The sequence below is a fragment of the Lepidochelys olivacea genome (assembly GCF_965140295.1).
Source record: "Lepidochelys olivacea isolate rLepOli2 genome assembly, chromosome: 1".
Lineage (NCBI taxonomy): Eukaryota > Metazoa > Chordata > Testudines > Cheloniidae > Lepidochelys > Lepidochelys olivacea.
The window spans coordinates 83,716,350-83,733,828 of NC_140411.1; the positions used below are offsets into that span (position 1 = coordinate 83,716,350).

The 17,479-nt window shown below is 41.3% G+C and overlaps 1 protein-coding gene across 2 annotated transcripts in view; it reads right to left on the minus strand.

The window, feature by feature from the left end:
* Positions 1-4,798: 4,798 nt before the first annotated feature.
* OBI1 (ORC ubiquitin ligase 1) overlaps positions 4,799-17,479 on the minus strand; it is a 32,312-nt gene continuing 19,631 nt past the window's right edge. For both annotated transcript variants that reach the window (XM_084617945.1, XM_084617946.1), the window contains exon 6: positions 4,799-7,218. In XM_084617945.1, the coding sequence (XP_084474071.1) occupies positions 5,661-7,218 (1,558 nt within the window). In that variant the 3' untranslated portion in view covers positions 4,799-5,660. The remainder of the gene's footprint in view (positions 7,219-17,479) is intronic.

The following is a 17,479-nucleotide window of genomic DNA, read 5'->3' on the forward strand; positions in this document are numbered from 1 at the left end:
GGCGAAAGAACCGAGGTCTCATTGAGTCAGTGAAAGCATCCTACAGAGGGAAGTTTACTGCAAATACAAGGGGTGAAGAGTGTAACTTTCAGCCCAAACCTAGACATGGCGGGACTATAAGGTGTAGACAGCTGGGCTGGCTTTAGTGACATTATTGGTTTGGGGATGGGGACGGAGAATAAAGGAACTCCTTCCTATTTGCCTGAGTGCTGATGAAAGAATCTACTCCAGACTAGTCCAAGGCTACAGCTAGACCAGCTTTGATGTCCTGTTTTGAAGGGAGAAACTAAATACCAGGAACAGTACTCAAGGAAAGGGGAAATTATATTTAAAAGACAGAAAGCTATGGCCCTACCGGCATTCATCCTTGATCCCTGTTAGTTCTTTCAAAAGAAACACCCCTGTAATTTTAGGGGGCACATTTAAAAGGGCTTATTTAAAATTGTGTTTTTACACAATTTAAGCTCATTGGAAAATATTACCAAAGCTTTTGGCTTTGCAGTTCTAAGGGAATTAAAATACCCCAACAAATTTCTTGAGGGGCTGTAACCCAGATTAAGGCACTAAAATTCGTGTAAAAATAAAACTGACTAGAAATAAAAGTGAACCCTACTCCTCTCTCTTCATTCTAGCCCAGGTGTTAAACAAACAAACAAAAAAAAAGGGGGGGGGAAACACTGCCCTCAGTTTAAGCTAATAGGAAGTTATTACAATTGACATTTGATTGTCCTATAATTTGCTGCTCTCCCTAAGCATTCTGGTATTTGCTAGGCAGCAGGCACACAGCCACCTGAAAGCAACCTGCTAAAGTAGGAGGTACCAGAATCCTGAAAATAATTCTAATAAACTTCATTTGCTTCTCTGGGGTTGCTCTCTCCCAGCACCTCTCTCCCCACCCCACTCCCTTTTCCACCATACCCAACCCTATCTCACACACAGGTCTTGCCCAGCTATCTTTCTCCCCTCCCTTCCATCACTAAAACTCTTTATCTGAAGAGCCGTCTGTAAAAATGTATTCAAGTGAAGGGCTTGATACAACCACCCCAACAGTGGAGGGAAATCTATAATTTATTAAACTGTTTGAATTACATCACTTGTACTGTATATTAGTGTACTCACTCTTTTGCGCAGGCCTATAACAGTATGTAGGCCAAGAGAACAGTTGGGACCTTGCCCGTGAAGTTCTTTGGTTTTGGTTTTTTTTTACACTGAAGTTACAGCCCTACACGAGGAGTTTAGGTCACCAAGTTTCTAACACACCCTGCCCTTCACCAAGATTATCTGTGCAGGTGTTCTAAAGTGCTTCTGGGCATATAGCAGATATTTGAAGGCTGCACTTTTGACCCTAATGTTAAGAAGCCAGTTGGGCAACTCTCATCCCCAGCCAACACCATCTTTTAATCTACTACTCTGACTGGTACAAATTATTTTAAAGAATCTTATTTTATAAGCGAAACATTTGCAAAATTAAACAAAACAAAAAAAATTTAAAAAAAACCTTGGAGAGCGCTTCCCCCAGTAGCAGGACATAGTGTAAGCAGTTAACTACAGGAGTCAATGTGCAGCTTTGATTTAGTGATAAGTAGCAGTAAAAGCAGGTTCCCTTAGGTACAGGGGACATTCACTTTTGAAAAGAAGAGGGAGGAAATAGGTTTCTTCTTATATTGACTAGGGAAAGGATTGGTGCTAATGATGCTCTCTGGTCTTCTCTTCTCTGAAGACCATATTGCCATGTATGGTCTATACACCAGAAGAGGAAAAGGGAACAGGGATATCTCCATCACTGCCATTGAAAATTTGAAAGTTACATGTCTTCTGCAATAAGCCAAACCACATAGTAAATTTACTTGTAACTGCCTATTTACTGACTGCTATTATACACAGTAGAATTAAAGATTTTAATGGAGCTTGTTTCAGCAGGACCTAGCCTGACTTTGGAAAAAACTTTGTAGAACTTGAGAAAGACAATATTTTCCTAGTAAGCTTCAGGCTGCCTATTTTCTTGTTATTAGATCAAAGCCTGCAACAGTTTAATTTGTATTATATCTTGTGAAAGAGATAGAGCCTACAAGTTCTACATAACTATATGTAAGAACAGTTTAACAAAGATTAACTTGTATTTAAATACATTTATTTGTGAAACATTAAATACAGCCAAAGATTAGAAGAGAGCACCAATAAAAAGCCTGAAGAATACAAAACCTATAAACACATTTTATGGGTTTTTTTACTATTGGAAAAGTTGATTCACTGTATAGGCTGTACATTTCACCAATCCTTTCTGTAAACTTTAAATCAAAAGGAGTGGCTTACATATTACTCAAAAAGAACAGGAGTACTTGTGGCACCTTAGAGACTAACAAATTTATTGGAGCATAAGCTTTCGTGGGCTACAGCTCACTTCATGGGATGCATAGAATGGAACATATAGTAAGAGGATTATAATATATATATATATATATACACATACATACACACACAGAGAGATAAATTGGAAGTTACCATACAAACCATGAGCGGCTAATTAGTTAAGATGAGCTATTAACAGCAGGAGAAAAAAAACTTTTGTAGTGATAATCAAGATGGCCCGTTTAGACAGTTGACAAGAAGGTGTGAGGATACTTAAGGAAATAGATTCAGTATGTGTAATGACCCAGCCACTCCCAGTCTCTATTCAAACCCAAGTTAATGGAATCTAGTTTGCATATTAATTCAAACTCAGCAGTTTCTCCTTGGAGTCTGTTTTTGAAACTTTTCTGTTGCAAAATTGCCATCCTTAAATGTTTTACTGAGTGGCCAACAGGTTGAAGTGTTCTCCTACCAGTTGTTGAACATTATGATTCCTGATGTCCGATTTGTGTCCATTTATTCTTTTGTGTAGAGACTGTCCGGTTTGGACAATGTACATGGCAGAGGGGCATTGCTGACACATGATGGCATATATCACATTGGTAGATATGCAGGTGAACGAGCCCCTGATGGCGTGGCTAATGTGATTAGGTCCTGTGGTGATGTCACTTGAATAAATATGTGGACAGAGCTGGCATCGGGCTTTGTTGCAAAGGTAGGTTCCTGGGTTAGTGTTTTTGTTGTGTGGTTGCTGGAGCATCCGATGAAGTGGGCTGTAGTCTCTAAATGTGTTAGTCTCTAAGGTGCCACAAGTACTCCTGTTCGTTTTGTGGATACAGACTAACACTGCTACTACTCTGAAACGTTACACATTACTATTTATTGATATAGTACCCTTTAGTGTGTTAGGTGTTTTACAGAGACAAGGTGGGTGAAGTAATATCTTTTGTTGGACCAAACTCTGTTGGTGAGAGAGACAAGCTGAGTCCAGGCTCCAGCCTGAGCCCAAATGTCTACACCACAGTTAAACAGGGGCCAGCAGCAGGAGTTTAATTGCAGTGCAGACATACCCTATGACTACTAAGTGCATAAAAGTTAAGCAGGTACTTCAGTTTGCAGAGTATAAGGGGCTGAGGTGGATGAGACAGACAGGGATACAAGTTTAAACCTTTGCCCGTTTACCACTTCTTTTTAGTTCTTAATGTTTTTTTCCATTTGCATGACTAAAATTAAACAATGTCTATCAAAAATGCTGCTTAAAGATAAAATCACCAGGATTACCTACACAATATATATTTTCATATATTCCGACTTGATTTAGATAAGACACCAGCAACAATTCGTGGTGTTACTTAACCCTCTCAATGAAAGTTAAAATGACATGGTGTAAAATAAACTGAATGATTATGAAGTATAAAATATGCACAATTTACATTTCAAAGGCCCAAGAGCTTGGCCACACAACTACAAAGAATCAAAATAAAAATTAACCCCAGCATTTGGCAATTGCATGTGTGCTTGCACGATTTACTATCAGTGCAATGGTATTTTAAACAGAAGGTAAATATGGTCTCTGAAAAAGTGCTAACACAAAGTAATCCTCTGATTTACATCATTAACTAGGGACACTCAGAATTAGTGTCCAGAACAGGATGGCCCCTTAATTTTTGAACAGTATAAATTAAAATTGTACATTGACAAACATACCTGTTCTTGGGGGATTGACCCAGCATCAGCTACAGTAAGAGGTGCTACGGAATAGGTTGGTGTCTAGTACTGGGGCTTGTAGCTGTGGCTGGGATACTGTGTTTGTGGCATTGGTGAACATTTTGGAACAGATATTTGTACAAAAGTAAAGCCACACTTGTTGCTGAACATGTACACAGAAAATGCAAAATATATTCTAGGTCCAACTGTTGACAGAACCACAATCTTTTTATTAAAGTGTTAGTCCAAAGAGTTTCCAGCTGCATATCCCTCTAATCAGGTGGGCTAAAGACAGTTTATGGATTTCTTGTCCTTGATCCATCGATAGACATGATCTGCCCATTTGTAAGAAATGCCATCATGGGGTCCGTTTAGAATGACAATTCCACGTCTAAGATAAAAAGCATATTTAATTTTAAACACAATAAAGTACATTGTAATGCACAGAGACCAATCTTGCTTTGCTGCTTAATTGGGTCTCCTGTCTGTAACAGATCATCAGATTATGTTGACCTATTCAGTACTTAGTGGAAAAGTCACCTCCAGAAAGGCTGAAACCCATTTCCATCAACTGCATTGACTCTGACACCAGAATGGCAATGCATCCAACAGGGAGGGGGAAGATAATGTGAATTTATTCAAAAATTGTAACTTAAGTCTTATAAAAGTTTTACACAGTTTTCAAAATTACAAAAAAAAAAAAGGAAAAAAAACTTTCCCAATTCTTCCTGTGCTAGTCCAATATCTGAGGCAACATCAAAGATTATGGTGCTTATGACATCTTTTATTCAATTCACATAGAAAAGCATGCAGTATTAATGTAAAACAGTACAGTATTAATGTAAAATGTTCAGTGCACATTAGGTAAACAAGTCATTAGCATACAAACCCATTTTTATGGTCTACACAGGCGTACTGAACATGTTCTGAATAACAATGCTTTGTGGAAACTAAATTAAAAATTGTGCTTAACGTCAAAAAAAAAAAGCGCCTTGTTTTCAGTCTTAAGGAAGAGAGGTTTTCTAACTGAAATGCTGAAACACTGAAATGAGAGAGGCTGCTGCGTTATATACACACTTTAATTACAGTTTCAGTATAGAACAGTGCCATGCAAATAGGTCTAAGCAGCAGTAGCAGTTTCCTCTGGAAGCAAAGTTTTACAACAAGATTTTACAGTGTTTTATGGCAAGTGAACAATTAATACCAGTAGCAGCATTACAAGAATTACCATTACCATGTAGCATAGGAAATTAAACTTTTAAAAGCAAGTTCTTTCCCACATAAAGGATTGGTTTAAACAAGAACATTTAAAATTGGTCATATTCAAGGAGGACATAACTGCTGCTCAAAGAGAACTTCACATAACCTGACCATTAAAAAAAAAAAATAAGGATTTACAAAACAAAATCTTCTATCAAAGAAGAAAGCTCTGAATGGTTCTTTAAGTGAAACAATTTGGGGTGCTGACAGAACATTCAGCTTTCACTTGGTCAAAAGGGACTGAATCAGGTCACATGGAACTCACCAGAAATCAAGTTCATTTGGGCATTTTTAAATGTTCTTATGTTGGCACTAAGACTACTAACTTCAATTTAACAAGAGAGTTAGTTTTTAGTAGTTTTTGAGGGACTGGCACTAGAAAGGCTGCTTTGAATTTTTCTTTTGGTTGACTGATTGACACTCTTAGGTTTCTTTTCAGGAATAAAGGAAGAAGCCCAAGGAGACTGAAGTTGGTTGTGAAGATTATGAATCTCAGATGACATCTTAAAAATAGAGGAACCAAACTTTTGTTCTTCAAATAGCCTTTGCGAGTTACTGAAAAGAAAACTTTGGGAAAACTCTCTTTGAAATAAACAGTTCTGAGATTTGTTTTCCCTAGTTTCCGAATTTCGGCCTGAAAACAATGGGAAGTGTTCACTCATATCTAGTCCAGCTGGAGAGAGGATTGAAAATGTAGCAGGTTTCCAATCTACCAATTGGTCACTTGACTCAGGGCATTTTACACTGTTTTGTTTGTTCCTTTCTTCCAGCTTCTTATCTGATTCACTCAGGAGTTCAGAACACTGTGTTGACTTTGAAGGATTCTCAAGCTCAGAGGACTTAAAGTTGTAGTAGGGACTCTTACTATTGTCAGATTCGGACATCATAGAGTCCAGCTCAGAAATTTTATCAAGGTAAGCAGCATCCATGGATGCTTCACTGGATGTTCTCGTGCGGTTCATTTCTGAAGAGCGGATAGTATGTAATCTTTTAGATAAAAGAAGTTCATGCCTATCGCTGGACTTTGCTGATGGGTCTCCCGAATGACTAGTGATTGCGTTTTGCTCTGAACCTTCAAAATCTAAGTTCTCAGCATAGTTTGTTGAGCAGCTATTCCAAAACACTGGCTTTGCTGAAGTAAAACAAGAAGTCACCTTCTTCTGGCTGTTGCAGGGGCTTGCACTATATTCTGGAGAACCTTTGTTGCAATCATCTGAAGTGTCACAAAAACCATCAAACTCCAGTTTCCTTAGGAAGGCAGATGGCTTCCCTGTACTCTCTTGTTTAACTACAGGACTCTCTTTGATATCAGGGGTGTTCAACTGGAGACAACTGAGAGACAAAGAAGGTGTACATGGTGCTGGAAGCTCATAAAGTTCTTCATCTTTATATGGTGCACAATCCTCACCTTTATCCCACTGTCGTTCTAAGCAGGCATCCATATTTGTAGCAGCTATATCCAGGAGAACTTCCTGACACCCTGAAAATAGTTCTTTGTTTGTTGGACGACTGTGTGTGTCTGGCCCATTTGAACTGTCTTGACTAGCAGAGTTTGAGCAAGTGCCATCGCTATCCAAGAGTCCATTACCTGTCAATTGCTCAAGATGGTCAGGACTTTGGCTGGTAGTTAAAGTCTTTCTCTCTAGTCTTTCTACTTGGCTTTTCAATGATGCAATGTCTTCTTCACTGCTTTCATTTCCTTTATTATCTGTGAAAAGTGCTCTCTCACTAACAGTACTCACATTTTGGGTTTCTCCACTTGATCCTTTCAGCTGTGTAAGCTGACCCTCCAGTTCTTCTATGTACTTGTCACTTCTTTCCAGTGCTTTTTTCAGACGGTTCGTTTCACGTTCACACTGCTCTACTTTGGACTGCAGCGCAGCTGCCGTAAACCTACCAAACCTGCAAGAAATGTGGAGAGAGAAAATATTATGTTGAAAGAATTGGATGTGCTATGTTTTTTCAAATCTTGACAAATAAATTTCCTAATCTAGTTTCAAGAAGACACAGTACTGTCAACACACACCATGTTAATTTGAAAGTAAAAATATAGTCCCATTCAGGATTGTAGTTACTGGCTAGTAATGAAAAAAAATCATATTGTATAGGTGGAGGTGAATACATGAAACACATCTACCACTCAAAGTTATAGTGAAGCAATAACAAGCAGAAGATTACCCTTCCAGGGGCTGGATCTATCAATTCAACTCAAATATGCATGAAGAATTATCCCCTAAAACAATGGCAAAGATTTATGGGAACATTTGAACAGTGGTCCACATCTTGAAATATTTACATTCAATCATTTTCCTACAGTATAGCAGAGTTTTACAATACATTTCTTACACAATGTCACCTTGTCAAATATAAAATGCCCATATGAAATTCAGAAATTGCAACAATCCTTAGAGGTGGTTTTAAATACTTATTTGGACCATTTCAATTACATTCATCTTAGCCTCTCCTTGGGCTTCACATGTACTTTAACTTAGTTCAGTGCTACCTGGTTTTATAGGCTTTACTATTGTAATGTCAACCTAATTACACTTCCTGGATTCCAATATATAAAATTGGCATTTGTGATTGCAAGAGTTGCATATAATGTGTTCACACAATTTCTAGCTAGAGCATATTTTCATTTGCAAAGTTACAGAAGAAAGTGTAGATACCCACCTTCCCACCCACCCACCCACACTTGAAAGCTTCACCTGCCCTCTGGGAAAGGTCATCTATATACCCTACCCAATTCTAACCTACTTCTGACAGGTAGGCATGAGGGAATCTCCTGCTCCATCTCAGACTTTCAATTTACAGAAAGAAAACAAATTAAGTTCGGATATTATGAGGAGGGAAAAACCTGCAGCCACTTTAAAACCACATCTATTTATACTGGGATACTTACCTTCCCCCTATGCACAAGCACTGATTTACATTCACTCTTACAGCAGACTATTACCAGGCACAGAGACTGTGCCTATAAGGCCTCTTTGGCACCACAAGAAACCTCTTTCCCATCCCCGAACTTTTGTTTCCTAGCCCTACATATCACAACCCTCAGGCCATTGAATGCATGGTCCCCAGCCTGCGAATATCATCTCTGAAACAGCAAGAGGCATTGCTACAGAGCAATATGTGTGTTGCCAACAAAGGACGGAGTCAGATTTTGATTCTTGAATTCTGATCCCTGAACACCAGCTGACTGTTTTTCCAGAGGTGGCGTATGCTAACAATTACCACCAAAGCCTATGGAAGCCTGAGGTGCTCAGAACCCCTGAAGAAGTTGGATATAGCAACTACCATATTGGTGCTACGAGAGGGAGGAAACAGTGGTTTACACCCACCTACGGAATTGGCTACAAATCTCATTTTCAGGTCAAAGTGGCAAACCAGTACAAGACAAGCTTTCCATATTTAGCCATGCATTGCTTTGTAAATAAGGAATAACTTTACTATTACATGTGTTTAAAGGGAGACAGTCAACCTAGAATAACACTATCTGAATTTTGTTTACTTTGTGTATAGTCAGTTTTACCATTTTCCCGGTATAGTTAATCAGTTTCTCCCCATGGTGTGGGTCTTTCATATGTAGTAGCATGGGAGGGAAAAATGTTTTAAAAAAAGAAATATTAACACAGATTGTAAATCCACATATATTGGCAGGTGACGCAGATACGTAGAATACCCAATGCCACTTTTCACTCATTGTTTTTTAAACAGACTAGATTTAAAGTTCACTATGTTCCATTAAATACAATATGTCAACATATCTTGGCTTGTTTTATCCCTTAATTTCAAAACTCAAATAGAGATAATCAGATATGCCATGGTGAGTTATCGGAGCACTGCAAGGATCATGAAAGATTTTTCCCTGCTTCCCAGGTCAGGGGGCCTGTGCTGTATTTATTTTTACTTCCTCTGAAGACTTTGGTAGAGGCCACTGTATAAGGTAGCACAGTAGATGCAGTGTCTCATCTGATATGGCAACACACACACACTCACTCTAAAGTGTAATCACCAGAGAGAAATAAAAATTGCTTATGCAGAGTGAGCAAAATTTTCCAGAGATTGTTGCAACAGACACTTTAACATAGAAATTAAACATGTTTTACATTTATATGCATACCTGGCAATTTTTTTAAATGGAAGAACGGTGTAATATGTTTATTTAATGCAAATGGCATTAGCGACAACTTCAGATTTGCTTACCAAGAGAAAGCACTGTATTCTCAAGTGCAAGTTTTAAAACACGTGTCCTCAGGAAAAAATGAAGTTTGTCATTCAAAAGCAAGCAGCATTGCTAATATGTTAATTGTTGTAGGGAGATGTGACTGGGAATTTTTTTTTCTTTTTTAGAAAAAGGAGCATCATACAGACCACCTACAAATAGTGACATCCGCAATGAAACATCAAAGTAATAGAGCAACTTTCCATCTCTACTTTGAGACTGGTGTGCATTTAAAATCCAAATTTTCGAGGCTTCCATACTATTTTTTCCTCCCCCAGCCAGCCATATTAGTTCAAATATTTAAGTAAATTACTCCATGGCCAGGAAAAGTTCTACATGGTTCTAGTGACTGTCCACACAATAAATAAAATAAAACTTTTCCTAATAAAAAAGTTGTGATCTGAAGATTAAAAAAAAAAAAAAACAAGTCTGACATCCGAGCTGTAAGGCAGTGTGCCAAGTATATAGATAGGTTTGAACGCTTTCAGGAGAATCACTTTCCAGCTTGTGGATATCATGAGAAACTCATCAACAGAACTGCAGATATGCAATGTGAATGTTTTGGGGGCAAGTACTTGATAATGCTTGTTGAGAGACTCTGTCTCCAATATTTTCAATGTTAAAAAAACCAACAGTAATAAAATAAAGGAATCCTGTATCTACACTATTCCTATGTCTCAAATTCATCCTTTGACCCCCCGCAGACGTAGAAGGCTGACAGCCTAACGAGGTCCATGCACATGGTCCCACACAACAGAAATATAGAAAGTCACTGCCTCTCTCAAGTTCTCTCTTCAGTCAAGTTTTATCCCCCAAAAATATTTCAAGTCAAAGTTGGCAATGAGAAGTTAAACAGCCAGTTCCTCACCTACCTCTGCAAAAAGCTACCAGCTGTAAGTATTTCTGTTGAGTAACAAGAACTGACATTCCTTTGCAGATATTACTGCAACTTATACTTCAGTAGCCCTGTCATATTTAAATCAAAGTGAGATTCAAACATGTGTTCTCACTCCGAAAAGTGACAATTAAAAGTAAAGGCAATTCGGACTCACGTTTACTGTCTATCACTAACTCCAGATCAAGTCTGTTTTGTTTCAAGTCAATAAAATTTATTCTTTTCTAACTACCAGTCCAGCAAACTCATCTTAAATTCTTTCCTTCCCAAATCACCTCAGTAATAATTGTTCTGCAAACCAAATTATGCCCTTAGCTCTGTACGTGCATAGTTTAAACTTGTACAGAGTAAGTATAATAAACTACTAAAGTAAACAAGCCATTTGTATTTTAACTATATACAAAGCACTAAAATAACATGGAGTACTTGTGGCACCTTAGAGACTAACCAATTTATTTGAGCATAAGCTTTCGTGAGCTACAGCTCACTTCATCGGATGCATCCGATGAAGTGAGCTGTAGCTCACGAAAGCTTATGCTCAAATAAATTGGTTAGTCTCTAAGGTGCCACAAAGTACTCCTTTTCTTTCTGTGAATACAGACTAACACGGCTGCTACTCTGAAACCTAAAATAACATGGAGGTTTTGATTTCAAGGCGACAAGCCAGGAATACAAGATCAAAATAGCAACTAGTCCCACAGCCCTCTAGTATATACACCCATGAAACACAGGGATCTCTCACAGGGTGTGGAGTGAGGGAGGGGATGTGGTGCATATGCTACAAAAGCCCGCAGAGCCCATGACAATAGACTTAAACCACACTGGAATTATTAATATCATAGCAGCTGTTCAGGGGCTAGCTATCAGGGCCTCTGAAGCATGTGGGCTCCTAGATTTTGAGGGGGTCCATGAACTGATTCATGGGGGGGATGAGAGGAGAAGAGGCTTAATTGGGCTGCTGTGAATTCTCTGAAGGCAGGTGAGGCAGCTCCTCTGCTCAAACTGTCCTCTAGTCACAGAGGGTGAGGGGCAGGAGAGAGGAGAAGAGCTGTTCTGTGGCAGAAAGCAGCCATGGGTGGGGGGGGGGGGAGCAGAGCACAAAGAGATGTAACACTATCCCCCTCATCTCAGCAGCAGCACCTCCTCCCCGAAGACGGAAGGCTACATTGCCACAGCTCTAGACAGCAGCAGCTCCTCTTCTGTCCCTGGCAGAGAGGAAGAGAAGGAAACGGAGAGGGAAGTAAGCAGGGAGACACTGGAATGCAGGGAGAAAAAAATAGAATATGGGTGACAGAAGGGGCTAAACAACACAAGACCAACAGAAGACAGGGTGTAACCAGAAGTGAGCGAGTGGGGCAGGCAATGGAAAGTGGGATGAACATGAAAGATACAGAATAAGAGGAAAGGGGATGCTACGTTTGAAAGAATAAGACTCCTTAGAGCATCACAGGACCAAGTGGCATGGAGGCTAGTGAAAGCAAGGTTAGTGCTCTGCACTGACCAGTCCTTAATAGCTGGGTATTGACATTTTAACACATAAATGTGAAAAATGGGCCAAATGTTCTTCTTCAAAGGTAAATTGGTCTAATTACTAACTCCTGAAACCACTCTTGATCGTTACAGGGCGAGTCTCATCCTTATAGGATTAAGCTACACCAGCTCTGGCTGAATGCTTTTGGGCACTGGAACGCTTTACTATAAGAGGACTGGGGAATGGGAACAGAGGAATTTCCCTTTCCCAGAGGAGGGTCCAAGGTTTGAAGCTGAACAAGAATGTTCACTTTTTAGGGAGGATCTTCAGTGTAGGGGTTGAGCATATTAGAAGTGTATTAGCAAAATGAGAGTTGGCAGATAGGAAAGGGAGTAGTCTCATTTTCATGCACTGATATTCCATCACTGTGGATGACTACTGGGAATCTGCAAGCAAGAAGGAGAAAAAATTAGAACTTGGGAAAGATAAGATAATAAGCAACCGCAGTGTATCGGTCCCAGTGACCAAAAGCAGCAATCCATCCACACTGTGAATGGCTGAAGCAAGGACCATACTTGGGAGTAATCTCTCTGCCCACTGTGTTGATATAGATATTATAAAGCGATCCCTATGATGTCCAGGAGAAATTTATTACAACTTCTGAGATTGCCATTCTGACCCTGTATGTAGGTACGAATGTTCCAGCAGGTATCATGTTGTACGTAGCAACACAACACCAGCTGTAAGAGAAATACTAAAGGACTCATGTTAAAACATGCAGAAAACAGGATTATCTTTGAATTTTTTTTTTTTTTTTGGTCTGGGGAAAAAACCCATGCACCTCGAACAAAGATATTCAGTGGACAGGAGGCACCTGGAAAGCAATGACACCAAACAACACTTGCACTGGCTTTTTAATAATAGTGCACAGTAAATAAGAAATGCATGCAGTGCAATAAGGAAACAAAAACAAAAAAAAGCCAGTGCATCCATTGGTAGGCTGGGCTGCATACACGTGTAGGCCACATCGTTAGGGAGTTAACGGTCTCTATAGGACATAGATACAACTGTTTTTGGAACACAGTAAGATGTTGAGAAATTGGAGGGAGCTCTGGTAAGAGCTATAACAAAATACTGGAGGCCAGAGGAACTGATTTACAAGGAAAGGTTTTAAAAGTGACATACGTAGCTTGGGTATGAATGACTAACTGATGAGAAGGAATATATACTTTTGCTACCCTCATCACAGGGGGTTCCGAAAAGGAATTTCACCATCTAGGCCAGGGGTCGGCAACCTTTCAGACGTGGTGTGCCGAGTCTTCATTTATTCACTTTAATTTAAGGTTTCGCATGCCAGTTATACATTTTAACGTTTTTTAGAAGGTCTCTCTCTCTAAGTCTACATATTATATAACTATTGTCGTATGTAAAGTAAACTAAGGTTTTCAAAATGTTTAGGAAGCTTCATTTAAAATTAAATTAAAATGCTGATCTTATGCCGCCGGCCCGCTCAGCCCGCTGACGGCCTGGGGTTCCGTTCACCTTCACCTAGGCCGGCAGCGGGCTGAGCGGGGCCTGCGGCCGGGACCCTGGTTGGCAAGGGGCAGGCAGCCAGAACCCCAGACCGGCAGTGGGCTGAGCGGGGCCGATGGCCGGGACCCCAGATTGGCAGTGGGCTGAGCGGCTCAGCCCGCTGCTGCTCAGCCCACTGTCGGTCTGAGATTCCGTCCACCAGCTCCTGCCAGCCAGGGTTCTGGCTGCTGGCCCTGCTCAGCCTGCTGCTGGTCTGGGATCCCAGCCCTGCCCACACAGAGTGGGTACCTACCCTCTCCCTGGTTCTAGCCCATTCTCTTTCTCTCTCTCTGCACTAAGCTGAGGGTGGGAGTGCACTGAGCATAGGGCTGGGGGGTGAAGGAGCAGGCTTGGGGTTGGGGTGTAGGGTCTGGCCAGGAGCTAGAATGAGGGAGGGGACTCAGGGTTGGGGCAGGAGGTTTGGGTGTGAAGTGCTTACAAGGGCAGCTCTCATTTGGTGCTCAGGGTGGGGGTGGGAATGTGGGGGGGGTGCAGGAGCTCCCATTTGGTGCTCAGGGTGGGGGTGGGAATGTGGGGGGTGCAAGGGTCAGGGCAGGAGGCTGGGGTGTGTGTGTAGGGAGGTGCAAGGGTCAGGGAAGAGGGCTGGGAGTGTGGGCTAGGGTCCTGGGGGTGCTCCTAGCCCCCTGCCCAGAGTGGCTCACAGCCCTGATTCCACCCCCCTTCCCCAAGATCCCATCCCCACCTCTTCTCCGCCTCCTCCCCGGAGTGTGCTGCGGCTCTGCTTCTCCCCCTCCCTTGCAAGGGCCATCAGCTGATCTGCAGCAGGGAGGGAGAGGAGGAGGCGGGGCAGGAACCCAGCGCCCTGGGGGAAAGAGGTGGGGGAGGGGGGAGCTTGCCTGCCCTGCAGCAGCAGCTGGCAGGACCAAGCTTCTTCATCCTGCCCCCACGGGGGGCAGAGAAGAGTGGGCCGGGGCAGGCAGGATTTTTAATGGCACGCTGCTGCCTGCCGGGATCCCGGCCTGGGTTCGGCAACAGGCTGAGCAGGGCCGGTGGCTGGGACCTGGCAGGCAGCAGCATGCCAAAAAAAAAAAAAAAAAATCGGCTCGCGTGCCGTCTTTGGCACACGTGCCATAGGTTGCCGACCCCTGATCTAGGAGATTATATTTCCAACAGCCACCACAACAAGGAATGGATGAAGCTGCCAGAAGAGCAGGTGAGCAGGTACCTGGACTCTTCTTAATGGTTCTCAAACATGGAGGAGCAGTTCTCCAGAGGACTGGAGTTTAGGTAAACCCAATAACTGTGCCTGAATAATCTGAAGAATTGAGAGATGAAAACTGTTGGTCTGGAGATTAAACAGGGGAAATTAAACACGGTACCTCTCCTCCAGTATGTCTAGGCTGGTGGATTAGGAAAACAGCTCTGAAGTGAGGCAAATATAGTGTGCGAACCAGTGAAATTTTGTCCAGCTTCAACAAGCAACTGTGATGCTGAAACATCAGCAACATCCTGCAAGTTTCCCCAGACAGTCTCCTGGAAGGACAGAGCCCTGATGAGATCATGCAGGAAGTGATTCCCAAGTGGATCCCCTCCTCCTATGGGTTGCTCAGCCTGGAGAAGACCACTAGGATCAAGGACAGGCCAAGAAACAATAGCCCTCAAGCATGTGGCTTTATGAAATCTGAAGCAAGAGTAGTTGCACAGATGTTGAAACCTTGCCCCAGTGAGGAACATTTGGGGTAGAGCCTATCATTCATTGCTTTCCATTAACAGACACTGACGGTTCACAGCAGAAAGTCTGGAAGAGCAGTGTTCAACCTCTAGTCCATCTAACCTAGAAGAGAAATACATGCTTATAGATTTTACACAGTGAACTTGTGCAAAAATCAATATATTGCCATAATATTGGAAAGTAGCCCCTTTCATCTACTGCAGTCAACCACATAACATACACACGCCTCTTCCCCACATGATCAAGAGGAGTGTCGGTCTTCCTTAGGCCACGAAGGATGGCTGAGCCTTATTTGTTGCACGAAGTGGAGTTGTTTTTCTCTGAGCTATAGAAGTAGGATTTAAACAGAATCCAGAGAGAAGCAAAAAAGGCTGCTAGCTGGATTCCAAGAACCACCTGGACGTCATCTGACAAGAACCCTCCTTTTCGGCCTAAGAGGGTTGGAGAGGCCAAAACAACTGTGTGTGCAAAGCCTCTCCAAAAAATTAAGTGACAAAGTCAGTTTGCATCCAAGGATGGAGAGTATCACAAGGCAAGAAGAATGAGGTCTTCTGAGGCATCCCATAAAACTGACCATAAGGTTTGCAAGTCCTGACTCAGCTGCTGGAGATTAAAACCTTTGCACCTAGAGCACTGACATTTTCCTCAGAACTTTGTCCCACCACACAAGCTCAGGAGATAATTATACTGGAGACCTCTGGTCTCAGGGCTGTTGAAGAAGGGTGTCTTTCCTGGAAGCAGACAGCAGTTGGTCTCGGAGTACTCTTCCAAGAACACTCTTGCTGTAAAAGTCTGAGAGATGGGAGTCCAGTTTTGAAACTATAGAAAGGACATGTATTCTCCACTGTATACTGTGCATAATGCAACCTGTCATACTTCCTTTTACTAGGAGTCTTCCATTCATTCACAAGGCCACTTGGTTCTCCAGCAACTGAACTAGGAAAACAATATTTCCTTTTCCAACTTCTTTGGGGGCAGGGAGGGGGAAGAGGATGCTGCAGAGGTAGAGAATCTATAGGAATAAGGAACAATCTTGCCGTATTTGAAGACAAATTCCTACCAATTTTGGAAAAAAAAAAAAGTCCACTGCTGACATGAGTTTCTATCTTTAATCAAGTTAGCCAAAGCAAAGAACATTTTGAAGTTCTCAGTGAAATTTGTTTAGAGAAGTTGGAATGCTACTTCAAACAACAATGAACAATTTTGATTTTTCTACAGGACATATCAAGACTCTTCCTGACACATTACAGATGTAATTTCATGATTGCTCTGTGGGAAACCAATCCAACTGACCTTAGAAAGACTCAAAGCAGTTTTGGTTTTGTTTATAATAATTAAAATATTTCCAAGTTTTGTTATAGATAGATAGATAGGAAGAAAACAGTGAAAAAAATTGTTTTAGAGTTAAAACAAAATAATATTTTTTACCCAAAGTTCAGAGGTTACAATGTCCAAATTTTAAAAATAAATGGCAAGATTAACCACAAGATAAAAATGGCCGGGGGGGGGGGGGGAGAAGGGCAGGAAATCAGTGTTAATGCCACTATCTTCTGGATGCTACTGAAAGCTTCTCAGACTGGAATTTTAACTGGCAGGAGAAGGAATTAAATATTCAGTACCTAGGATACCGAATAAGCTGACATAGAGCCGGTCAAAACAAATTTGAATCTAACTAATCATAAAATACAGAATACTCTGGATAGCCAGCTCCATCTCTCGCTTTGGGTAGAAAGTAAATACGGTCAAGATGAATTTCTCCCAAGACTACTTTTAGATCCTTGGAGCTTAGCCAGTGGAGTTTACCAGTTTACTCTTTTTAAGGCCATTAGTAAGATTCCTCAGCAGGACTTTTGAGTTGCAAAAAAGGACGTTAATATCATCACTACAAGAAATGCTTTATATTAACCAATGAAGAGGCAGGTTGTGTTTTCCCATAAAGTTACAGGCACAAAGTAAACATTGCAAATGGATCTTTCCAAAAAAAGATCTCCAATGCAGCTGCCATCAATGGTTCCTTTGCTGAAAACTTAAGCAAGTTGAGATGACTTGGGGTGCAATATTTAGATAAAACACTCACTAGTGAGAGGAAAAGGAATACTTGTGGCACCTTCGAGACCAACAAATTTATTTGAGCATAAGCTTTCATGAGTTACAGCTCACTTCATCGGATATGAAGTGAGCTGTAGCTCACGAAAGCTTATGCTCAAATAAATGTGTTGGTCTCTAAGGTGCCACAAGTACTCCTTTTCTTTTTGCGAATACAGACCAACACGGCTGCTACTCTGAAACCTGTCACTAGTGAGAGTT